Source organism: Oncorhynchus kisutch, unplaced genomic scaffold (genome assembly GCF_002021735.2).
Source record: "Oncorhynchus kisutch isolate 150728-3 unplaced genomic scaffold, Okis_V2 Okis06b-Okis10b_hom, whole genome shotgun sequence".
Classification (NCBI taxonomy): Eukaryota; Metazoa; Chordata; class Actinopteri; order Salmoniformes; family Salmonidae; genus Oncorhynchus; species Oncorhynchus kisutch.
The window spans coordinates 14,696,648-14,722,510 of record NW_022261983.1 but is presented as its reverse complement, the minus strand read 5'-3'; the positions used below and the strand labels follow the sequence as shown (position 1 = coordinate 14,722,510).

General features: G+C 51.8%; 1 protein-coding gene and 1 long non-coding RNA gene across 2 annotated transcripts in view; one reads left to right on the top strand and one right to left on the bottom strand.

The window, feature by feature from the left end:
• The window catches only part of smg1 (SMG1 nonsense mediated mRNA decay associated PI3K related kinase), a 141,222-nt gene extending 124,681 nt beyond the window's left edge, over positions 1-16,541 (bottom strand). Inside the window, 5 exon segments of the mRNA XM_031814105.1 lie at positions 6,592-6,650; positions 9,230-9,366; positions 9,953-10,108; positions 14,571-14,758; positions 16,310-16,541. Coding sequence (XP_031669965.1) covers positions 6,592-6,650; positions 9,230-9,366; positions 9,953-10,108; positions 14,571-14,758; positions 16,310-16,386 — 617 coding nt within the window. The 5' untranslated portion in view covers positions 16,387-16,541.
• A 22-nt stretch (positions 16,542-16,563) lies between these two features.
• On the top strand, positions 16,564-23,842 carry LOC116359946 (uncharacterized). The gene is made up of 3 exons (XR_004206827.1): positions 16,564-16,677; positions 16,798-16,903; positions 22,587-23,842. It is a non-coding gene; the product is annotated as an uncharacterized LOC116359946 (long non-coding RNA).
• Positions 23,843-25,863: the final 2,021 nt, after the last annotated feature.

The following is a 25,863-nucleotide window of genomic DNA, read 5'->3' as shown; positions in this document are numbered from 1 at the left end:
GGGAGAGAGAGAGAGGGGAGAGACAGGGGAGAGAGAGAGGAGAGGCACAGGGGAGAGAGAGAGAGGGAGAGACAGGGGAGAGAGAGAGGAGAGCACAGGGAGAGGCACAGGGGAGAGAGGCAGAGAGGAGAGAGAGGAGAGGCACAGGGGAGAGAGAGAGAGAGGAGAGGCACAGGGGAGAGAGAGGAGGAGAGAGAGAAGGCACGGGGGAGAGAGAGAGAGAGGAGAGGCACAGGGGGAGAGAGAGAGAGGAGAGGCACAGGGGGAGAGAGGAGAGAGAGGAGAGGCACAGGGGAGAGAGAGAGAGAGGAGAGGCAGGGGAGAGAGAGAGAGAGGAGAGGGCAGGGGAGAGAGAGAAGAGAGGAGAGGCAGGGAGAGAGAGAGAGAGGAGAGGCAGAGAGAGAGAGAGAGCAGCGAGAGAGAGGAGAGGCAGGGAGCGAGAGAGAGAGAGGAGAGACAGGAGAGAGAGAGAGAGGAGAGCAGGGGAGCGAGAGAGGAGAGGCAGGGGAGCGAGAGAGAGAGAGAGGAGAGACAGGAGAGAGACGAGAGGAGAGCAGGGGGACAGAGGAGAGTCAGTACAAGCCAACACACAACCTGACAAAGATCCTAAAACATTTTAAAAGGTCTACATTGTCTGGATGGAAGGCTGGTTTCCATTTAACACCCATCTAAACATGACTGGTTTCCATTTAACACCCATCTAAACATGACTGGTTTCCATTTAACACCCATCTAAACATGACTGGTTTCCATTTAACACCCATCTAAACATGTCTGGTTTCCATTTAACACCATCTAAACATGTCTGGTTTCCATTTAACACCTATCTAAACATGGCTGGTTTCCATTTAACACCCATCTAAACATGGCTGGTTTCCATTAACACCCATCTAAACATGGCTGGTTTCCATTTAACACCCATCTAAACATGGCTGGTTTCCATTTAACACCCATCTAAACATGGCTGGTTTCCATTTAACACCCATCTAACATGGCTGGTTTCCATTTAACACCCATCTAAACATGGCTGGTTTCCATTTAACACCCATCTAAACATGGCTGGTTTCCATTTAACACCCATCTAAACATGGCTGGTTTCCATTTAACACCCATCTAAACATGGCCTCTAGAAATGAAGGCTGGTTTTCATTTAACACCCAAGGCATGTTTTAGCACAATGTTCCAAATGCCCCGTATCACAAGAATCAAGTCCCTCAAATCAAATCCCCCCTCCTTCTGTGCTGTGACACCAAGCCCCTCCTCCTTCTGTGCTGTGACACCAAGCCCCTCCTCCTTCTGTGCTGTGACACCAAGCCCCTCCTCCTTCTGTGCTGTGACACCAAGCCCCTCCTCCTTCTGTGCTGTGACACCAAGCCCCTCCTCCTTCTGTGCTGTGACACCAAGCCCCCTCCTCCTTCTGTGCTGTGACACCAAGCCCCTCCTCCTTCTGTGCTGTGACACCAAGCCCCTCCTTCTGTGCTGTGACACCAAGCCCCTCCTCCTTCTGTGCTGTGACACCAAGCCCCCTCCTTCTGTGCTGTGACACCAAGCCCCTCCTCCTTCTGTGCTGTGACACCAAGCCCCTCCTCCTTCTGTGCTGTGAGACACCAAGCACAAGCTTGTGCCACTCTGAGACACCAAGCACAAGTTATATACCACTAGCAGCATCTTAACCAGTCTGTTATACTAGCTGTCTAGTCTGTTATACTAGCTGTCTAGTCTGTTATACTAGTCTGTTATACCAGCCGCCTGGTCTGTTATACCAGCCGCCTGGTCTGTTATACCAGCCGCCTGGTCTGTTATACCAGCCGCCTGGTCTGTTATACCAGCCGCCTGGTCTGTTATACCAGCCGCCTGGTCTGTTATACCAGCCGCCTGGTCTGTTGTACCAGCCGCCTGGTCTGTTGTACAGCCGCCTGGTCTGTTGTACCAGCCGCCTGGTCTGTTGTACCAGCCGTCTGGTCTGTTGTACCAGCCGTCTAGTCTGTTGTACCAGCCGTCTAGTCTGTTGTACCAGCCGTCTAGTCTGTTGTACTAGCCGTCTAGTCTGTTGTACTAGCCGTCTAGTCTGTTGTACTAGCCGTCTAGTCTGTTGTACTAGCCGTCTGGTCTGTTTGTACTAGCCGTCTGGTCTGTTGTACTAGCCGTCTGGCCTGTTGTACTAGCCGTCTGGCCTGTTATACTAGCCGTCTGGCCTGTTATACTAGCCGTCTGGCCTGTTATACTAGCCGTCTGGTCTGTTTATACTAGCCGTCTGGTCTGTTATACTAGCCGTCTGGTCTGTTATACTAGCCGTCTGGTCTGTTATACTAGCCGTCTGGTCTGTTATACTAGCCGTCTGGTCTGTTATACTAGCCGTCTGGTCTGTTATACTAGCTGTCTAGTCTGTTATACTAGCTGTCTAGTCTGTTACACTAGCTGTCTAGTCTGTTATACTAGCTGTCTGGTCTGTTATACTAGCTGTCTGGTCTGTTATACTAGCTGTCTAGTCTGTTATACTAGCTGTCTAGTCTGTTATACTAGCTGTCTAGTCTGTGTTTTATAAATGTGCAATGAGCATAAAACACAGTTATATAAGGAGTTGGCAACTCGTTCTCATTCTGAGAGATACACATCTTATCCAGGTAGGCCCCTTGACTTCAACATCAAAAGGAAGTGACCAGACTGTTAAACAGTTGGAGACAGACAGGAAGTGACCAGACTGTTAAACAGTTGGAGACAGACAGGAAGTGACCAGGCTGTTAAACAGTTGGAGACAGACAGGAAGTGACCAGGCTGTTTAACAGTTGGAGACAGACAGGAAGTGACCAGGCTGTTAAACAGTTGGAGACAGACAGGAAGTGACCAGGCTGTTTAACAGTTGGAGACAGACAGGAAGTGACCAGACTGTTAAACAATTGGAGACAGACAGGAAGTGACCAGACTGTTAAACAATTGGAGACAGACAGGAAGTGACCAGACTGTTAAACAGTTGGAGACAGACAGGAAGTGACCAGACTGTTAAACAGTTGGAGACAGACAGGAGGGGTGTATTCATAACAGTTCAACTGTTCTAGCTTGTTATTAACAAGCGAATAGATCCAGGTTGACCTGACCTATTACGATATGCTGGCTACCCACCAGCACGTGGGCTTATGCTGCAGAGATCGTTGATGAGATCTGTGGTAATGGTCTGTAAAGTCTGCTACCAGAAGTCAGTCATTATTAGTGGCTGTGCATTAGGCACACTTCTGCTTAGAATTATTTACAAAAAAAAAAAGGTCATTTTTCAAAGACGTCACTGATTTGGCTTTTAAGTCTTATTGCAGAAAATCAGGTTAAACTCATTTTTTATTAAATCATTAATTGATTAGTGGGTCTTGTGGAAGGCTTGTATTTAACTTAGGTTTAATTACACAAGTCCTGAATTCATTAGATTATTCCTGACTGTTTGAAATGCTGTGTGTGGATCTTTAAAATCACGCAACGACACTTAGATGTTAAATAAAAACGAGGCAAGTCAGATAAGAACAAATCCTTCATTACAATGACGGCCCACCCCGGTTAAACCCTAACCTGGGCCACTTGTGCCCTGCCGTACGGCCCAATGACGGCCCATCCCGGTTAAACCCTAACCCGGGCCACTTGTGCCCTGCCGTACGGCCCAATGACGGCCCACCAGGGTTAAACCCTAACCTGGGCCACTTGTGCCCTGCCGTACGGCCCAATGACGGCCCACCCCGGTTAAACCCTAACCTGGGCCACTTGTGTCCTGCCGTACGGCCCAATGACGGCCCATCCCGGTTAAACCCTAACCTGGGCCACTTGTGCCCTGCCGTACGGCCCAATGACGGCCCATCCCGGTTAAACCCTAACCCGGGCCACTTGTGCCCTGCCGTACGGCCCAATGACGGCCCACCAGGGTTTAAACCCTAACCTGGGCCACTTGTGCCCTGCCGTACGGCCCAATGACGGCCCACCCCGGTTAAACCCTAACCTGGGCCACTTGTGTCCTGCCGTACGGCCCAATGACGGCCCACCCCGGTTAAACCCTAACCTGGGCCACTTGTGCCCTGCCGTACGGCCCAATGACGGCCCACCCCGGTTAAACCCTAACCTGGGCCACTTGTGCCCTGCCGTACGGCCCAATGACGGCCCACCCCGGTTAAACCCTAACCCGGGCCACTTGTGCCCTGCCGTACGGCCCAATGACGGCCCACCAGGGTTAAACCCTAACCTGGGCCACTTGTGCCCTGCCGTACGGCCCAATGACGGCCCACCCCGGTTAAACCCTAACCCGGGCCACTTGTGTCCTGCCGTACGGCCCAATGACGGCCCACCCCGGTTAAACCCTAACCCGGGCCACTTGTGCCCTGCCGTACGGCCCAATGACGGCCCACCCCGGTTAAACCCTAACCCGGGCCACTTGTGCCCTGCCGTACGGCCCAATGACGGCCCACCCCGGTTAAACCCTAACCCGGGCCACTTGTGCCCTGCCGTACGGCCCAATGACGGCCCACCCCGGTTAAACCCTAACCCGGGCCACTTGTGCCCTGCCGTACGGCCCAATGACGGCCCACCCCGGTTAAACCCTAACCCGGGCCACTTGTGCCCTGCCGTACGGCCCAATGACGGCCCACCCCGGTTAAACCCTAACCCGGGCCACTTGTGCCCTGCCGTACGGCCCAATGACGGCCCACCCCGGTTAAACCCTAACCCGGGCCACTTGTGCCCTGCCGTACGGCCCAATGACGGCCCACCCCGGTTAAACCCTAACCCGGGCCACTTGTGCCCTGCCGTACGGCCCAATGACGGCCCACCCCGGTTAAACCCTAACCGGGCCACTTGTGCCCTGCCGTACGGCCCAATGACGGCCCACCCCGGTTAAACCCTAACCCGGGCCACTTGTGCCCTGCCGTACGGCCCAATGACGGCCCACCCCGGTTAAACCCTAACCCGGGCCACTTGTGCCCTGCCGTACGGCCCAATGACGGCCCACCCCGGTTAAACCCTAACCCGGGCCACTTGTGCCCTGCCGTACGGCCCAATGACGGCCCACCCCGGTTAAACCCTAACCCGGGCCACTTGTGCCCTGCCGTACGGCCCAATGACGGCCCACCCCGGTTAAACCCTAACCCGGGCCACTTGTGCCCTGCCGTACGGCCCAATGACGGCCCACCCCGGTTAAACCCTAACCCGGGCCACTTGTGCCCTGCCGTACGGCCCAATGACGGCCCACCCCGGTTAAACCCTAACCCGGGCCACTTGTGCCCTGCCGTACGGCCCAATGACGGCCCACCCCGGTTAAACCCTAACCCGGGCCACTTGTGCCCTGCCGTACGGCCCAATGACGGCCCACCCCGGTTAAACCCTAACCCGGGCCACTTGTGCCCTGCCGTACGGCCCAATGACGGCCCACCCCGGTTAAACCCTAACCCGGGCCACTTGTGCCCTGCCGTACGGCCCAATGACGGCCCACCCCGGTTAAACCCTAACCCGGGCCACTTGTGCCCTGCCGTACGGCCCAATGACGGCCCACCCCGGTTAAACCCTAACCCGGGCCACTTGTGCCCTGCCGTACGGCCCAATGACGGCCCATCCCGGTTAAACCCTAACCCGGGCCACTTGTGCCCTGCCGTACGGCCCAATGACGGCCCACCCCGGTTAAACCCTAACCCGGGCCACTTGTGCCCTGCCGTACGGCCCAATGACGGCCCACCCCGGGTTAAACCCTAACCTGGGCCACGCTGGGCCCCGCCGTAGGGCCCAATGACGGCCCACCCCGGTTAAACCCTAACCTGGGCCACTTGTGCCCTGCCGTACGGCCCAATGACGGCCCACCCCGGTTAAACCCTAACCTGGGCCACGCTGGGCCCCGCCGTACGGCCCAATGACGGCCCACCCCGGTTAAACCTAACCTGGGCCACACTGGGCCAATTGTGCCCCGCCGTACGGGACTCTCAATCACGGCCAGTTGTGACACAGCCTGGAATCGAACCAGGGACTGTAGTGACGCCTCTAGTAATGAGATGCAGGTTCTTCAACCGCTGTGATACAGTCTGGACTGGAACCAGGGTCTGTAGTTACTCCTCTACCACAGAGACATAAAGACCAGGAGACATAAAGACCAGGAGACATAAAGACCAGGAGACATAAATACCAGGAGACATAAAGACCAGGAGACATAAAGACCAGGAGACATAAAGACCAGGAGACATAAAGACCAGGAGACATAAAGACCAGGAGACATAAAGACCAGGAGACATAAAGACCAGAGACATGAAGACCAGAGACATGAAGACCAGAGACATGAAGACCAGAGACATGAAGACCAGAGACATGAAGACCAGAGACATGACCTGGTCAGAAGTACTGTACTATACAGGGAACAAGGTGCAGGGAACAGGGTGCAGGGAACAGGGTGCAGGGAACAGGGTGCAGGGAACAGGGTGCAGGGAACAGGGTGGAGGGAACAGGGTGCAGGGAACAAGGCGCAGGGAACAAGGCGCAGGGAACAGGGCGCAGGGAACAAGGTGCAGGGAACAGGGCGCAGGGAACAGGGTGCCATTTCAGATGGAGACTCTTTGGCTCTGATGGGGAACTTCCTCTTACCTTTCATTCAAAATATCATTCAGGGTACTGAGGATCGTATCCAACTGTTTCACCAGGGCCTGGTGGGAGAGAGGGGGGTGAGAGAGAGAAGGGGGAGGGCGAGAGAAAGAAGGGGGAGGGCGAGAGAGAGGAACACAATCTGAGTCAAACAGGGAGAGAACACAGTTCTACAGTGGAGTTGCACCACCACTACCCCCAGTAAACACAGCCCCCCCAGTAAACACAGCCCCCCCAGTCTAAACACAGCCCCCCCAGTCTAAACACAGCCCCCCCAGTCTAAACACAGCCCCCCCAGTCTAAACACAGCCCCCCCAGTCTAAACACAGCCCCCCCAGTCTAAACACAGCCCCCCCAGTCTAAACACAGCCCCCCCAGTCTAAACACAGCCCCCCCCAGTCTAAACACAGCCCCCCCAGTCTAAACACAGCCCACCCCAGTCTAAACACAGCCCCCCCCAGTCTAAACACAGCCAAGAGTAGTGCACTACCCGGGGCCTATAATAGTACACTACCCGGGGCCTATAATAGTACACTACCCGGGGCCTATAATAGTACACTACCCGGGGCCTATAATAGTACACTACCCGGGGCCTATAATAGTGCACTACCCGGGGCCTATAATAGTGCACTACCCGGGGCCTATAATAGTGCACTACCCGGGGCCTATAATAGTGCACTACCCGGGGCCTATAATAGTGCACTACCCGGGGCCTATAATAGTGCACTACCCGGGGCCTATAATAGTGCACTACCCGGGGCCTATAATAGTGCACTACCCGGGGCCTATAATAGTGCACTACCCGGGGCCTATAATAGTGCACTACCCGGGGCCTATAATAGTGCACTACCCGGGGCCTATAATAGTGCACTACCCGGGGCCTATAATAGTGCACTACCCGGGGCCTATAATAGTGCACTACCCGGGGCCTATAATAGTGCACTACCCGGGGCCTATAATAGTGCACTGCCCGGGGCCTATAATAGTGCACTACCCGGGGCCTATAATAGTGCACTACCTGGGGCCTATAATAGTGTACTACTCGTTACCGGGGTCAATCGATTGAATAACAGACAGCTCAACCTCACCACTGATGTCATCAGTGATAAACTACCCAGGTAGATGGACATGATTGATGACATCACCACTGATGTCATCAGAGTGATAAACTACCCAAATAGATGGCCATGATTGATGACCTCACCACTGATAGATAGATAGTTGAAGTTGGAAGTTTACATACACATTAGCCAAATACATAAACTCAATATTTCACAATTCCTGACATTTAATCCTAGTAGAAATACCATGTCTTAGGTCAGTTAGGATCACCACTTTATTTTAAGAATGTGAAGTCAGAATAATAGAGAGAATAGATTTCATTTCATTAATTGTAGGTCTTCTTAGTCACAAACACTTTTTCAGTTCTGCCCACAAATGTTCTATAGGATTGAGGTCAGGGCTTTGTGATGGCCACCCCAATACCTTGACTTTGTTGTCCTTAAGCCATTTTGCCACAACTTTGGAAGTATGCTTGGACCCATTTGCAACCAAGCTTTAACTTCCTGACTGACGTCTTGAGATGTTGCTTCAATATATCCACAATTTTCCTACCTCATGATGCCATCTATTTTGTGACGTGCACCTGTCCCTCGTGCAGCAAAGCACCCCCACAACATGATGCTGCCACCCCCGTGCTTCATGGTTGGGATGGTGTTCTTCGGCTTGCAAGCCTACCCCATTTTCCTCCAAACATAACGATGGTCATTATGGCCAAACAGTTTCATCAGACCAGAGGCCATTTCTCCAAAAAGTACGATCTTTGTCCCCATCTCCAGTTGCAAACCGTAGTCTGGCTTTTTTATGGCGGTTTTGGAGAAGTGGCTTCTTCCTTGCTGAACGGCCTTTCAGGTTATGTTGATATAGGACTCGTTTTACTGTGGATATAGATACATTTCTACCTGTTTCCTCCAGCATCTTCACAAGGTCCTTTGCTGTTGTTCTGGGATTGATTTGCACTTTTCACACCAAAGTATGTTCATCTCTAGGAGACAGAACGCGTCTCCTTCCTGAGCGGTATGATGGCTGCGTGGTCCATTGGTGTTTATACTTGCGTACTATAGTTTGTACAGATGAACGTGGTACCTTCAGGCGTTTGGAAATTACTCCCAAGGATGAACCAGACTTGGAGGTCTACAAGTTTTTTTCTGAGGTCTTGGCTGATATCTTGATTTTCCCATGATGTCAAGCAAAGAGGCACTGAGTTTGAAGGTAGGCCTTGAAATACATCCACAGGTACACCTCCAATTGACTCAAATGATGTCAATTAGCCCATCAGAAGCTTCTAACGCCATGACATCATTTTCTGGAATTTTCCAAGCTGTTTAAAGGCACAGTCAACTTAGTGTATGTAAACTTCTGACCCACTGGAATTGTGATACAGATTATTTCACTTATAATTCACTGTATGTTAACAATTGTTGGAAATATTACTTGTGTCATGCACAAAGTAGATGTCCTAACCGACTTGCCAAAACTATAGTTTAAGACATTTGTGGAGTGGTTGAAAAACAAGTTTTAACTCCAACCTAAGTGTATGTAAACTTCCCACTTCAACTGTAGATATGACCGATGACCTCACCACTTTGTTGTCAGAGTGAGTGATGAACTCCCGGAGCTGTCTGACAGTGGCCAGCCGGCGGTCCCTGTCCTCCTCACGGGACACACGGCGCAGGAGGTTGGACAGGCGAGACTCATCAGAGTGAGACATCCCTCTGTCTGTAAGGGGCGACGACAGAGAGAGGGATGGAAAGAACAGGAAAAGAGGGAGAGTGGGCAGGATGTAAAGAGAGATGGAGAAAGAGATTGAAAGAGGGGAATGGAGAGATAAAATGGTGATCAGAAATAGAATTCAGCAATGTTGCCATTATATGTAAGAGAACAAAGTAGTGATTTCCAAATTACATCCTCAGAACCCCCAGATGCTCCAGGGATTTGATCTATTCCACAGCACCTGATTCAACTGGTCAACCAATCATCAAGACCTTGACTAGGTGAATCGGGTGTAATAAGACTGGGGAGAGGTCTGACGACAGCCCCCGGGGGGAGAGGTCTGACGGCAGCCCCCGGGGGGAGAGGTCTGACGACAGCCCCCGGGGGGAGAGGTCTGACGACAGCCCCCGGGGGGAGAGGTCTGACGACAGCCCCCGGGGGGAGAGGTCTGACGACAGCCCCCGGGGGGAGAGGTCTGACGACAGCCCCCGGGGGGAGAGGTCTGACGACAGCCCCCTGGTGTAGAGGTCTGACGACAGCCCCCGGGGGGAGAGGTCTGGCGACAGCCCCCTGGTGTAGACTGTATACTCACCGTGGGATTTCCTCATGTCCTTAGAAGCTAAAGCACGGTTTCCATGCTGCTGAAAAGTGGTCAAATCGGCGGTCGCATCGTTGATCCTCAACTCTTGCCCCAACGACTTCCAACCAAAAGTATCATCACTGAACCCTCCTGCAGCTTCATATCCTCCTGGAGGGGGTGGAGAGAGAGAGAGAGAGAGGGGGAGAGGAGGAGAGGAGGGGGTGGAGAGAGAGGAGGAGAGAGGAGAGGAGGAGAGGGGGAGGAGGAGGAGGAGGAGGGGAGACAGAGAGAGAGGAGAGGAGGGGGTGGAGAGAGAGAGAGGAGGAGGAGGAGGGGAGACAGAGAGAGAGGAGAGGAGGAGGTGGAGAGAGAGAGAGGAGAGGAGGAGGAAAGACAGAGAGAGAGGAGAGGAGGAGGAGGAGGGGAGACAGAGAGAGGAGGGGGTGGAGATAGAGAGAGAGGAGAGGGGGTGGAGACAGAGAGAGAGGAGAGGAGGGGGTGGAGACAGAGGAGGAGAGGAGAGGGGGTGGAGACAGAGAGAGAGGAGGAGAGGAGGTGGAGACAGAGAGAGAGAGGAGGAGAGGGTCGAGACAGAGAGAGAGAGAGAGAGAGAGAGGAGGAGAGGAGGTGGAGACAGAGAGAGAGGAGGAGAGGGTGGAGACAGAGAGGAGGAGAGGGTGGAGACAGAGAGAGAGGAGAGGAGGGGGTGGAGACAGAGAGGAGGAGAGGAGGTGGAGACAGAGAGAGAGAGGAGGAGAGGGTGGAGACACATGACGGGAGAGGAGGAGAGGAGGAGAGTGGAGCAGTTTAGCACAGATCCATACAGCTATCTGACTAAACTACACTCCCCCTTAGCTTACACACAGGTGTCAGGAGAGCAGCAGATGGCTAATTAGCACAGGTGGTCAAGCTCCGTCTTCCACCAGTTTTCCTTTGACAAGCGTTGTAATATGGAGATATGGCCGTGAGGGAACACTAACCCCAAGTAGCAGTAGTAGTATAGAGAGAATAGGGTGCCATTGGGTCCTGGTCTAAAGTAGTGCACTACATAGGGAATAGGGTGCCATTGGGTCCTGGTCTAAAGTAGGGCACTACATAGGGAATAGGGTGCCATTATTGGGTGCCATTATTGGGTCCTGGCCTAAAGTAGTGCACTACATAGGGAATAGGGTGCCATTGGGTCCTGGTCTAAAGTAGGGCACTACATAGGGAATAGGGTGCCATTGGGTCCTGGTCTAAAGTAGTGCACTACATAGGGAATAGGGGTCCTGGTCTAAAGTAGGGCACTACATAGGGAATAGGGGTCCTGGTCTAAAGTAGGGCACTACATAGGGAATAGGGTGCCATTGGGTCCTGGTCTAAAGTAGTGCACTACATAGGGAATAGGGGTCCTGGTCTAAAGTAGGGCACTACATAGGGAATAGGGTGCCATTGGGTCCTGGTCTAAAGTAGGGCACTACATAGGGAATAGGGGTCCTGGTCTAAAGTAGGGCACTACATAGGGAATAGGGTGCCATTGGGTCCTGGTCTAAAGTAGGGCACTACATAGGGAATAGGGTGCCATTGGGTCCTGGTCTAAAGTAGGGCACTACATAGGGAATAGGGTGCCATTGGGTCCTGGTCTAAAGTAGGGCACTACGTAGGGAATAGGGTGCCATTGGGTCCTGGACTAAAGTAGGGCACTATATAGGGAATAGGGTGCTATTGGGTCCTGGTCTAAAGTAGGGCACTACAGAGGGAACCATTTGAGACACAGACTTCTCTACCACGAGGGCAGATATCTGTGGGGGAACCCGGGGATTCACGGTGCTTTCCTTCTTCCAGATGCCTGGGACAGATACGACACTACAGAGACCAGAAGTCTCTTTCACTTCCACAGAAACATTAAGCCGACGTCAGTCTGAGGACCCAGGAAGGAAAGAGGGAGAGAAGCTGATGACTCCTAAAAGGCACCACTACCAGTTTATAAGTCATTTACACAGAAAACACAAGGGGTTGTCTACAGTTCAATGACATGAGGACTACAGGTTCACCTCTGGACAATGTGACCACAGCAATAAATACACCAATACAAATAGGGCCCTGGTCTAAAGCAGTGACCTGTATATCAAATCAAATGTGATTTATCACATGTGCCGAATACAACAAGTGTGGACCTTACAGTGAAATGCCGAATACAACAAGTGTAGACCTTACAGTGAAATGCTCACTGACAATCCCTTAACCAACAGTGTAGACCTTACAGTGAAATGCTGACTGACAAGCCCTTAACCAACAGTGTAGACCTCACAGTGAAATGCTTTACTGACAAGCCCTTAACCAACAGTGTAGACCTCACAGTGAAATGCTTACTGACAAGCCCTTAACCAACAGTGTAGACCTTACAGTGAAATGCCGAATACAACAAGTGTAGACCTTACAGTGAAATGCTATATACAGGGGGTACCAGTACCGAGTCAGTGTGCGGGGGTACAGGTCATTTATACATGTAGGTAGGGGTGAAGTGACTATGCATAGATATAGGGAATAGGGTGCCATTGGGCCCTGGTCTAAAGTAGTGCACTATATAGAGAATAGGGTGTAATTTCACACACAGCCGCTATCAGGTGTGTCCGCGTTTACTGCTAACCTGACCCCATAACAACCCAAGCCTGGTCTCATGTACTGCTAACCTGACCCCATAACAACCCAAGCCTGGTCTCATGTACTGCTAACCTGACCCCATAACAACCCAAGCATGGTCTCATGTACTGCTAACCTGACCCCATAACAACCCAAGCCTGGTCTCTGCTAACCTGACCCCATAACAACCCAAGCCTGGTCTCTGCTAACCTGACCCCATAACAACCCAAGCCTGGTCTCATGTAGTGCTAACCTGACCCCATAACAACCCAAGCCTGGTCTCATGTAGTGCTAACCTGACCCCATAACAACCCAAGCCTGGTCTCATGTACTGCTAACCTGACCCCATAACAACCCAAGCCTGGTCTCATGTACTGCTAACCTGACCCCATAACAACCCAAGCCTGGTCTCTGCTAACCTGACCCCATAACAACCCAAGCCTGGTCTCATGTACTGCTAACCTGACCCCATAACAACCCAAGCCTGGTCTCTGCTAACCTGACCCCATAACAACCCAAGCCTGGTCTCATGTACTGCTAACCTGACCCCATAACAACCCAAGCCTGGTCTCATATACTGCTAACCTGACCCCATAACAACCCAAGCCTGGTCTCATGTACTGCTAACCTGACCCCATAACAACCCAAGCCTGGTCTCATATACTGCTAACCTGACCCCATAACAACCCAAGCCTGGTCTCATGTACTGCTAACCTGACCCCATAACAACCCAAGCCTGGTCTCATATACTGCTAACCTGACCCCATAACAACCCAAGCCTGGTCTCATGTACTGCTAACCTGACCCCATAACAACCAGAGCCTGGTCTCAGATCTGTTTGTGCTGTTATACCAACTAGCTCCTATGGTCTTTGTCACTTGTTGTCCCTTGGCACAATGGCACAAACAGATCCGGAACCAGGCTACTATAATACACAGCACCCCTGCCTGGGTCGGCAGGCCGGAACCAGGCTACTATATATAATACACAGCACCCCTGCCTGGGTCGGCAGGCCCGAACCAGGCTACTATATATAATACACAGCACCCCTGCCTGGGTCGGCAGGCCTGAACCAGGCTACTATATATAACACACAGCACCCCTGCCTGGGTCGGCAGGCCTGTACCAGGCTACTATAATACACAGCACCCCTGCCTGGGTCGGCAGGCCTGAACCAGGCTACTATATATAATACACAGCACCCCTGCCTGGGTCAGCAGGCCTGTTACGAATCCCCTTTTACTCTTTAGAGCAATGGGTAGCAGGTCTGCCTACAGTGAGACCCGCAAGGGGCGTAACAGTCGTAGCTCACTTAAATCACTACAGTACCACCAACATGTTGCAGACAGGCAGTGTCACCCATCCCCAGCCCACACCCTTCCCCAGCCCACACCACACCCCAACATGCTGAAGACAGGCAGTAGCACCCATCCCCAGGCCACACCCACCCCCAGCCCACACCCACCCCCAGCCCACACTAACATTCTGCAGACAGGCAGTAGCACCCATCCCCAGCCCACTCACACCCCAACATGCTGCAGACAGGCCGTAGCACCCACCCCCAGCCCACACCCACCCCCAGCCCACACCCACCCCCAGCCCACACCCACCCCCAGCCCACAGGCAGTAGCACCCATCCCCAGCCCACTCACACCCCAACATGCTGCAGACAGGCAGTAGCACCCACCCCCAGCCCACACCCCACAGGCAGTAGCACCCATCCCCAGCCCACTCACACCCCAACATGCTGCAGACAGGCAGTAGCACCCACCCCCAGCCCACACCCACCCCACACCCACCCCCAGCCCACAGGCAGTAGCACCCATCCCCAGCCCACTCACACCCCAACATGCTGCAGACAGGCAGTAGCACCCTTCCCCAGCCCACTCACACCCCAACATGCTGCAGACAGGCAGTAGCACCCAACACCAGCCCACACCCACATGCTGCAGACAGTAGCACCCAACACCACCCCAGCATGTTGCAGACAGTAGACAGTAAAACCCACCCCCTTCGTCCAGTGTGTCTGCGGTGTCTGGGAAGGCATCATTCTGTAGGAGAGGTGGGGAGACAGGCCGGTCCGAGGTTGCTACTCCCACTGCTGTTGGGTCGTATACAGCTGCTGCAGCTGGACCCAGGTCTCTGGTGGCGATGCACTTCACACCGTCCTGGCTAGCTGCTGACACGCTGTCGCCTCTGAAGCCGGCGGACAGAGGAGCAGACACACAGTGGGGGGGGGGGGGGGGGAGAGAGACACAAACACACAGTCAGTGAATTCCCCCAGGGAAGACAGTCAGGGCAACTTGTACTTGATCGATGCTAAACGACTGTGGTTCATCATTTTTTACATTTTTATTTAACTAGGCAAATCAGTTTAGAACAAATTCTTATTTACAATGACGGCCTACCGGGGGAACAGTGGGTTAACTGCCTTATTTAGGGGCAGAAGGCCAGGTTTTTACATTGTCAGCTTGGGGATTCGATCCAGCAACCTTTCCACCCAATCATAACTTATATGGATACACTCCCCACAGTTTGACAATCTCACCCCAATCTGGTTTACAAGTGTAGGATTTAACAACTGGATACATGGATTGAGAAATGATTCTAGCTCATTTACAGCTCTGTAGAATAGTTTCTACAAGACTATGAGCAATTGTCTGAACAGAACCGTCAAATGGAGGGAGGTGGAGGTCTCAACTGAAGGAATGTTTCAGCACCACATCCCTCTCTTTGATCAGGAACTGATTAACTTGCATAATGGACTTTATTGATGTCCCTGTGTAATTCAAACCGCTGACAGCATTTCTAAATCGCTTTCGTTTACTGGTCAAGGGTGGTACCGCGCAAAACTAGCAGGTTAGCAAGCGTTAAAACCCAGCAGCTAGTTAGTTAGCGCCCTTCTGCCTAGTTACTTTTTGAGCGATAACTAGGTAGCCAATATCAACTGTCAAGCCGAGGTTATCTAGCGAATCATTGTTGACCAGGTAACGTTACACAAGACAGCAGGAAAGACGAACGTTGCCCACTGATGGCCAACCGTTCGGTAGCCAACTAGAAAGTCAATGTTTCCACACTTTACGTTACTATTCGATGTCAAATCAGTTTACTGTTCCGGATACCGAGTTATCAAAGCACAACCAACCAACGACTGGTATTGTAGTTATCTATCTAACAAGCTATGGGGACAAAAGGCGAAGAAAGTTACAACCTAGCTAACGAACACTAGCCATAGTTAGCTGCTAGTTAGTTAGCTAGTTGGCTAACATCATATGCTGCCACGATGTGCGCTTTGAGTTAACTGACGTTAACTAGCTGGCTACCAAGTGAAGGTAACATGTCATCTCAGTGACAATGAATATTGGCTAATAATAGTAATAACAACTAGCAATAGCTAGCTAACACCACTTCCACTGTTACCGAAATAGCTTCCAATCATTGGCTTCTCTTACCAGGTTAGCTAGCTAGCCATGTATACCTAAACACGAGGAAAGCATAGCAATGCGGCAGGTTGTTTTGAGCCAGAATAAAATGCGGAAAATGTTGGTTAGCCTTGATAGCTAGTTTGGATAACGTTATAAAGCTTGAGCGTTAGCTTACTTGTTTGCTGGCTAGCTACTGTTATCAAGCCATTTCCCTAAGGTGTGGGAACCAAAGTGTCTGACTAGCTAAATAAAGAAGCCGAGGTTAGGCCCAGCGGATCCCCGTTCTCTTTTAGACCGTCTCCCCCCGTGGCGCGATACCAACCTGGGCTGCCAATCATTCCAGTTTCGCTGCAGTTTGTGGGCGCTGCTAAGCCGAAACCCAAGGGCTTTACGGCTCATTACCTTTGCGAGAACAGCATGACCTGCTCTCAACGGGATTAAATTCCGCGAACAAGCGTATAAACTATCTGTTTATTTTATGTCCATTAATGGACCATCTACAGCTATCGGTGTGCGTTATGTTTTGTGTCGGGTCCGGCCTCCTTTCTTTTTTTTCCTCCTTTCTTTTTTTGTCTCCCACTCCTTCTTCTATTCTTGATGAAAGAGCCACTGGCCCCTTCTCTTTATAACAGCGCCATCTGCCGGACTTTATAGCGACCATAGCAAGGAGCTGTGACTGCAACAGAACAGGTTTGATCAAATAACGCAGAGATTTACCTAGCTAACTTCACTGACCCTCAACAACAAAAAACATACAAAATATATAAACCGATGTTCATGTTCTCTTCTTCTTCTCAATCTCCTCTGCAGCTAGTTGTTTGTTTTTGCACATCACTTGGAATATGCGTTGCTAAGCGACAGCATCAGGACCAGGGGTGAGGAGAGAGAGCATGCATGCAGCAACAGAGGATGCAAGGTAAAGATGAGCAGGATTCAAAGTATTATGGTGTGTGTAGTAGTGCAAACTTCAATGAGGTTTTTTCTCCATGAAATGTTCATATAGCACAAATAAACACACACACACTGTAAACAGCTGACAAATGAACAACAGGGTAGGACAACCCCCCCCCCCCCCCCCCTCTACTGTAGAGAAGCTACATACAGTGCCTTGCGAAAGTATTCGGCCCCCTTGAACTTTGCGACCTTTTGCCACATTTCAGGCTTCAAACATAAAGATATAAAACTGTATTTTTTTGTGAAGAATCAACAACAAGTGGGACACAATCATGAAGTGGAACGACATTTATTGGATATTTCAAACTTTTTTAACAAATCAAAAACTGAAAAATTGGGCGTGCAAAGTTAATACTTTGTAGCGCCACCTTTTGCTGCGATTACAGCTGTAAGTCGCTTGGGGTATGTCTCTATCAGTTTTGCACATCGAGAGACTGACATTTTTTCCCATTCCTCCTTGCAAAACAGCCCGAGCTCAGTGAGGTTGGATGGAGAGCATTTGTGAACAGCAGTTTTCAGTTCTTTCCACAGATTCTCGATTGGATTCAGGTCTGGACTTTGACTTGGCCATTCTAACACCTGGATATGTTTATTTTTGAACCATTCCATTGTAGATTTTGCTTTATGTTTTGGATCATTGTCTTGTTGGAAGACACATCTCCATCCCAGTCTCAGGTCTTTTGCAGACTCCATCAGGTTTCATTCCAGAATGGTCCGGTATTTGGCTCCATCCATCTTCCCATCAATTTTAACCATCTTCCCTGTCCCTGCCATAACCCCACCGACACCATGGAGAACTGCCTCCCCATACCATAACCCCACCGTCACCATGGAGAACTGCCTCCCCATACCATAACCCCACCGTCACCATGGAGAACTGCCTCCCCATCCCATAACCCCACCGACACCATGGAGAACTGCCTCCCCATACCATAACCCCACCGTCACCATGGAGAACTGCCTCCCCATACCATAACCCCACCGTCACCATGGAGAACTGCCTCCCCATCCCATAACCCCACCGACACCATGGAGAACTGCCTCCCCATACCATAACCCCACCGTCACCATGGAGAACTGCCTCCCCATACCATAACCCCACCGACACCATGGAGAACTGCCTCCCCATACCATAACCCCACCGACACCATGGAGAACTGCCTCCCCATACCATAACCCCACCGTCACCATGGAGAACTGCCTCCCCATACCATAACCCCACCGACACCATGGAGAACTGCCTCCCCATACCATAACCCCACCGACACCATGGAGAACTCTGTTCACAACGTTGACATCAGCAAACCGCTCGCCCACACGACACCATACACACTGTCTGCCATCTGCCCTGTACAGCTGAAACTGGGATTCATCCTTGCAGAGCGCATTTCTCCGTCGTGCCCACTGAAGTCGATTACAACGGCCCAGGTGGCTGGTAAAATTGTATAATTCAGTTCATACGTTTGAATATAAAAATGGATTTTATCAAACAAAACTATGCTACATTTTATCTCTGGGACCCTCAGGGTGACAAATCAGAGCAAGATTATTGACATTATTTACCTTCAGAGGTGAATGTATCGAACCAGTTGTCGTGATAAAAGTTTTATGTTTGCTTATGCACTCTCCTTAAACAATAGCATGGTATTATTTCACTGTAATAGCTACTGTAAATTGAACAGCGCATTTAGATTAACAATCATTTAAGCTTTCTGCCAATATCAGATATGTCTATGTCCTGGGAAATGTTCTTGTTTACTTACAACCTCATGCTAATCACATTAGCGCGCGTTAGCTCAACCTCATGCTAATCGCATTAGCCCACGTTAGCTCAACCGTCCCGCGGGGGGACCCACCGATCCTGTAGAGGTTTTAACAGCCAATGACTCACACTACTCCTACTAGGGCAAACCGTCTCAGTGCTAACAGGGTAACTCAGGTTGATAGGCGCATGATACTGCTGGTAATAGCATTCAGGGGAGTTATAGAAACATAAATTAGATTACCCTTATCCCTATCAAACGCTCCCTAAAACACTTCAGCGAGCAGGCCTTTCTAATCGACCTGGTCCGGGTATCCTGGAAGGATATTGACCTCATCCCGTCAGTAGAGGATGCCTGTAGGATCCAACCTCTCTCATTCTATTGGAGAGTGGCTCCACACAGCCGTGAAGACTGTCTGGGTCCTAAATGAATAGCGGTCAGGCAGTCTTCATGGGCGTGTGGAGCCACAATCCAATAGGATGAAGGAGATTGGAGGCTACAGGGAGCAGGGGACACATTAGTTAATGAATAGATCATTAGTGCACATAGTAGCAAAATGTTTTGGCAACTGAAAGTGTTATTGCAACTGAAACAAGAGTTTCTTATTGGACAGATTCGGGTAGGTGGTCCCCCCCCTTTTCTGTCTGTTTTGGTGTCTAGTCAACAGGAGCCTGACGATGATGTGCTATCACAGTATCCCACAAGATGGCAGCACAGAGCAGAAGTGGAGTTTGAACTAAGCATATACGAATAACGAATAATGTATTCAGACCCACATATTAAAACTTCTGCAACAGAACAAAGCTCTCTCTCTCTCTCTCTCTCTCTCTCTCTCTCTCTCTCTCTCTCTCTCTCTCTCTCTCTCTCTCTCTCTGTCTCTCTCTCTCTCTCTCTCTCTCTCTCTCTCTTCTCTCTCTCTCTCTCTCTCTGTCTCTCTCTCTCTCTCTCTCTCTCTCTCTCTCTCTCCTCTCTCTCTCTCTCTCTTCTCTCTCTCTCTCTCTCTCTCTCTCTCTCTCTCTCTCTCTCTCTCTCTCTCTCTCTCTCTCTCTCTCTCTCCTCTCTCTCTCCCTCTCTCTCTCTCTCTCTCTCTCTCTCTCTCTCTCTCTCTGTCTCTCTCTCTCTCTCTCTCCTCTCTCTCTCTCTCTCTCTCTCTCTCTCTCTCCTCTCTCTCTCTCTCTCTCTCTCTCTCTCTCTCTCTCTCTCTCTCTCTCTCTGTCTCTCTCTCTCTCTCTCTCTCTCTCTCTCTCTGTCTCTCTCTCTCTCTCTCTCTCTCTCTCTCTCTGTCTCTCTCTCTCTCTCTCTCTCTCTCTCTCTCTCTCTCTCTCTCTCTCTCTCTCTCTCTCTGCTCTCTCTCTCTCTCTCTCTCTCTCTCTCTCTCTCTCTCTCTCTCTCTCTCTCTCTCTCTCTCTCTCTCTCTCTCTCTCTCTCTCTCTCTCTCTCTCTCTCTCTCTCTCTCCCCGCTCTCTCTCTCTCCCCGCTCTCTCTCTCTCTCTCTCTCCCTGCTCTCTCTCTCTCTCCCGTCTCTCTCTCTCTCTCTGTCTCTCTCTCTCTCTCTCCCCGCTCTCTCTCTCTCTCTCTCTCTCTCTCTCTACCCGGTCTCTCTCTCCCCGCTTGTCTCCAGCCCCTCCAGGTTTCATCCATCTTCCATTATCCTCTGGGTATTTATACCTGTGTTTTCTGTTTGTCTGTGCCAGTTCGTCTTGTTTGTCCTCCTTGTTTTTGACCCTTGACTGTCCTGACCCTGTATCCGCCTGACCACTCTGCCTGACCCTGTACCCCCCCCCCCTGACCACTCTGCCTGTCATCCTGTACCTTTGCTCCACTTCTGGATTACCGACCCCCTGCCTGCCTCGACCTGCCGTTTGCCTGCCCCTGTTGTTACTATAAACATTGTTACATCACACAGTCTGGACCTGGGTCTTACCTTGATTCCTGATAGTTTCTAACTGGCCATGACTGAGCCAGCAGACTAGGACCAGCTCTGCAACGCCATCTCCTCCCAAGGAGCCACCATTGGAGCCACCATCTGATGGAAGGGTTCCAGGCCGTGTCCATACGTCACAACCTAGCCTTGGACGCAATGAGGGAGCAATACCGTGGGGTTGCCTACAAGGCAAACTCTTCCAGTGCTCCTTCGTTTTCGAGCTACAGCCTTCTTCGTTCCCCTCGGACCACTTGAAGATAGTGTACATTATTACGCTGATGTCCGGGAGGACACTCGCCTGGGCCACGGCGGTGTGGGGGCAACAGTCCACCGTCTGCCTCAGTCTGGAGGTATTCGTGGTGGAGATGAGAGGGTTTCGAGGCTCTGGTGTCTGGGAGAGAGGCTGCCTGGAAGCTACTCCACCTTCGGCAGGACTCCCTCAGCATGGTAGACTATGAACCCGGAAGTTCTCCACCTTCAGCAGGACTCCCTCAGTGTGGTAGACTATGAACCCGGAAGTTACTCCACCTTCGGCAGGACTCCCTCAGTGTGGTAGACTATGAACCCGGAAGTTACTCCACCTTCAGCAGGACTCCCTCAGTGTGGTAGACTATGAACCCGGGAGTTACTCCACCTTCAGCAGGACTCCCTCAGTGTGGTAGACTATGCGATGGAGTTCCGCACGCTAGTAGCGGAGGGTCCCTAGAACCCGGAAGCGCTGTTCGACACGTTCCTGCACGGATTATCGGAGGAGGTAAAGGATGAGCTGGCAGCCCAAGAACTTCCAACAGATCTCGAGTCACTCATCGCCTTAACCATCCGGATCGATGGTCGTCTACGGGGACGTAGGAGGGAGAAGAGGTCCGATTAGGGTCCCAATCTCTCACTCAGGGATCCCACCTTGTATCTGATGAACTCCGGAAGTCCCCGATGTCTACGTCCCCAAGAGGATCCGAGCTTACCCGAGTCCCTCCAAGATCCTCCGGAGACTGCCGATTCACCTCTTCCCGAGCAGATGCAGCTCGGCAGGGCTAGGCTGTCCCCAGCCGAACGTGTAAGCAGACTTGAGACCCTGAAATGTCTGTATTGCGACACTGCCGGTCATTATGTGTCTACTTGTCTCTTCAAGAGACCCAGCTCATTCGGTGGAGTGAGTACACTGCTGGGTCTTAAAGATAATGGTTCTTCTCCCCTTACTCGCCCCCCTCTCCATGCCACCCTGCTGTGGGGCGACCAGTCCAACTCTTTCCAGGTACTCATCGACTCGGGGGGCCGATGTGAGTCTCATGGACGTTACCCTGGCGCATGAGCTGGGCTTCCCCACTCAACCCCTCTCCATTCCCATTGGTTACAGCACTGGACGGGCGCCCTATAGGCCGGGTCACCCACCAGACAACCATAGCGAGACGATCCAATTCCTGCTGGTTGAGTCTCTGCAGGTTCCCGTGGTATTGGGATTCTCTTGGCTCCAGCGACACATTCCCTCCATTGACTGGACTACTGGTGCCATTGTGGGCTGTAGCCTGTCCTGCCACACTCATTGGCTAAAGTCAGCCCTGCCCGCCCCTGGACGTCTTCCTGGGGGCTTGGAGATTCCCCCGGACCTCTCCGCCAGCTCTGCAGAGTACCAGGACCTCTGGGAGGGGTTCAGTAAGGCCCGGACCTCTCCGCCAGCTCTGCAGAGTACCAGGACCTCTGGGAGGGGTTCAGTAAGGCCTGGGCCACTTCGCTTCCGCAGCCCCGACCGGTATCCAAGAAGGTCAAGCCTGAGGCGCTGGCACGCCGCTATAGTGCCGCGGCCACACAACCTCAGAAGCCGAGACCTGTCCCCCCCGCTCCAAGATCATTAGCCCCTCTGCTGTTTTGCCTCTGTTGCCCCGTACCTTCTGTAATTTTCCTACCTTTTCTGTGTCTAGAGTTAAAACCATGTCTGACTGGCCCTTGTCTTCTGTTTCTAGGCCGTAATTTTGGGCAACCCATGTCATCGATGGCCAGCCAGCGTATACGGTGAGACGCATCCTGAGAGTTCGACCACGGGGCAGGAGTTTCCGGTACCTGGTTAACTGGGAGGGTTACAGTCCGGAGGAGAGGTGCTGGGTTCCCGCTAAAGACATCCTGGACCCGGCCCTCATCGCCGACTTTCACCGCCGGCACCCTGGGGGCGGGGGGGGGGTATTTATTCCGGTGTTTTCTGTCTGTCTGTGTCGGTTTGTCTTGTTTGTTCAAGTCAATCAGCATTTTGTCTCAGCTACTGTTTTTCCCCAGTCTCTCTTTTTCTCGTCCTCCTGGTTTTTGACCCTTGACTGTCCTGGCCCTGTATCCACCCGCCTGCCTGACCCTGAGCCTGCCTGCCGTCCTGTACCTTTCCTCCACTTCTGGATTACCGACCCCCTGCCTGACCCTGAGCCTGCCTGCCGTCCTGTACCTTGACCTCTACTCTGGATTACCGACCCCCTGCCTGACCCTGAGCCTGCCTGCCGTCCTGTACCTTGACCTCTACTCTGGATTACAGACCCCCTGCCTGACCCTGAGCCTGCCTGCCGTCCTGTACCTTGACCTCTACTCTGGATTTACCGACCCCCTGCCTGACCCTGAGCCTGCCTGTCATCCTGTACCTTTGCTCCACTTCTGGATTACCGACCCCCTGCCTGACCCTGAGCCTGCCTGCCGTCCTGTACCTTGACCTCTACTCTGGATTACCGACCCCCTGCCTGACCCTGAGCCTGCCTGCCGTCCTGTACCTTGACCTCTACTCTGGATTACCGACCCCCTGCCTGACCCTGAGCCTGCCTGCCGTCCTGTACCTTGACCTCTACTCTGGATTACCGACCCCTTGCCTGACCCTGAGCCTGCCTGCCGTCCTGTACCTTGACCTCTACTCTGGATTACCGACCCCCTGCCTGACCCTGAGCCTGCCTGCCGTCCTGTACCTTGACCTCTACTCTGGATTACCGACCCCCTGCCTGACCCTGAGCCTGCCTGCCGTCCTGTACCTTGACCTCTACTCTGGATTACCTGCCTCGACCTGCCGTTTGCCTGCCCCTGTTGTTACTATAAACATTGTTACATCACACAGTCTGGACCTGGGTCTTACCTTGATTCCTGATATAAACATTAAACTCCAAATGAATAAAGACATTTCAAATGTCATATTATGTGAAAATAGTTCAAATACAAAAAGGAATAAATAAACATAAATATGGGTTTGTATTTACAATGGTGTTTGTTCTTCACTGGTTGTCCTTTTCTCGTGGCAACAGGTCACACATGTTGCTGCTGTGATTTCACACTGGTATTTCACCCAGTAGATATGGGAGTTTTTCAAAATTGGATTTGTTTTTGAACTCTTTATGGGTTTGTGTAATCTGAGAGAAATGTGTTTCTAATATGGTCATACATGTGGCAGGAGGTTAGGAAGTGCAGCTCATTTTCAACCTAATTTTGTGGGCGGTGTGCACATGCCCTAGGCAGACTTGAGAGCCAAGTCTGCCTACTGCAAGGCTATGCTCACTGAGTCTGTACATCGTCAAAGCTTTCCTTAATTTTGGGTCAGTCACAGTGGTCAGGTATTCTGCCACTATATACTCTGTTTAGGGCCAACTATCATTCTAGTTTGCTCTGTTTTTTGTAAGTGTTTTCCTATGCAGCAACAGCAGCAACTATGTGTAAAGTCATTATCTTTTTGTTTTCTCATGGTTTGGTTGGGTCTAATTGTGTTGCTGTCCTGGGGGCTCTGCCGGGTCTGTTTGTGTTTGTGAACAGAGCCCCAGAACCAGCTTGCTTAGGGGACTCTTCTCCAGGCTGTTACGGAACACTTCTCCAGGTTGCTACGGGACTCTTCTCCAGGTTGCTATGGGACTCTTCTCCAGGTTGCTACGGGACTCTTCTCCAGGCTGCTACGGGACTCTTCTCCAGGCTGTTACGGAACACTTCTCCAGGTTGCTACGGGACTCTTCTCCAGGTTGCTATGGGACTCTTCTCCAGGTTGCTACGGGACTCTTCTCCAGGCTGCTACGGGACTCTTCTCCAGGTTGCTAGGGGACTCTTCTCCAGGTTGTTACGGGACTCTTCTCCAGGTTGCTACGGGACTCTTCTCCAGGCTGCTACGGGACTCTTCTCCAGGTTACGAGGGGACTCCTCTCCAGGTTGCTAGGGGACTCTTCTCCAGGCTGCTACGGGACTCTTCTCCAGGCTGTTACGGAACACTTCTCCAGGTTGCTACGGGACACTTCTCCAGCTTGCTTAGGGGACTCTTCTCCAGGTTGCTACGGGACTCTTCTCCAGGCTGCTACGGGACTCTTCTCCAGGTTGCTAGGGGACTCTTCTCCAGGTTGTTACGGGACTCTTCTCCAGGTTGCTACGGGACTCTTCTCCAGGTTGCTACGGGACTCTTCTCCAGGCTGCTACGGGACCCTTCTCCAGGTTACGAGGGGACTCTCCTCCAGGTTGCTAGGGGACTCGTCTCCAGGTTGCTACGGGACACTTCTCCAGCTTGCTTAGGGGACTCTTCTCCAGGTTGCTACGGGACTCTTCTCCAGGCCGCTACGGGACTCTTCTCCAGGCTGCTAGGGGACTCTTCTCCAGGTTGCTAGGGGACTCTTCTCCAGGTTGCTACGGGACTCTTCTCCAGGTTGCTAGGGGACTCTTCTCCAGGCTGCTACGGGACCCTTCTCCAGGTTACGAGGGGACTCTCCTCCAGGTTGCTAGGGCACTCCTCTCCAGGTTGCTACGGGACACTTCTCCAGCTTGCTAGGGGACTCTTCTCCAGGCTTCTATGGGACTCTTCTCCAGGCTGCTAGGGGACTCTTCTCCAGGCTGCTAGGGGACTCTTCTCCAGGCTACTGGGACTCTCTTTTCTTATTGGACAGATTCAGCTAGGTCCTTCCTCCTTTCTGTCTGTTTTGGTGTCTAGTCAGTTTTGACAAATTATTTCCCATGTGTAAAGGAATTCTCTTGTTGTTTTCTCATGATTTGGGTCTAATTGAGTTGCTGTCCTTGGGGCTCTGTGGGGTGTGTTTGTGTTTGTGAACAGAGCCCCAGGACCAGCTTGCTTAGGGGACTCTTCTCCAGGTTCATTTCTCTGTAGGTGATGGCTTTGTTATGGAAGGTTTGGGAATCGCTTCCTTGGTGGTTGTAGAATTTAATGTTTTTTTTCAGGATTTTGATCATTAGCGGGTATCGGCCTAATTCTGCTCTGCATTATGTGGTGTTCTACGTTGTACACGGAGAATGTTA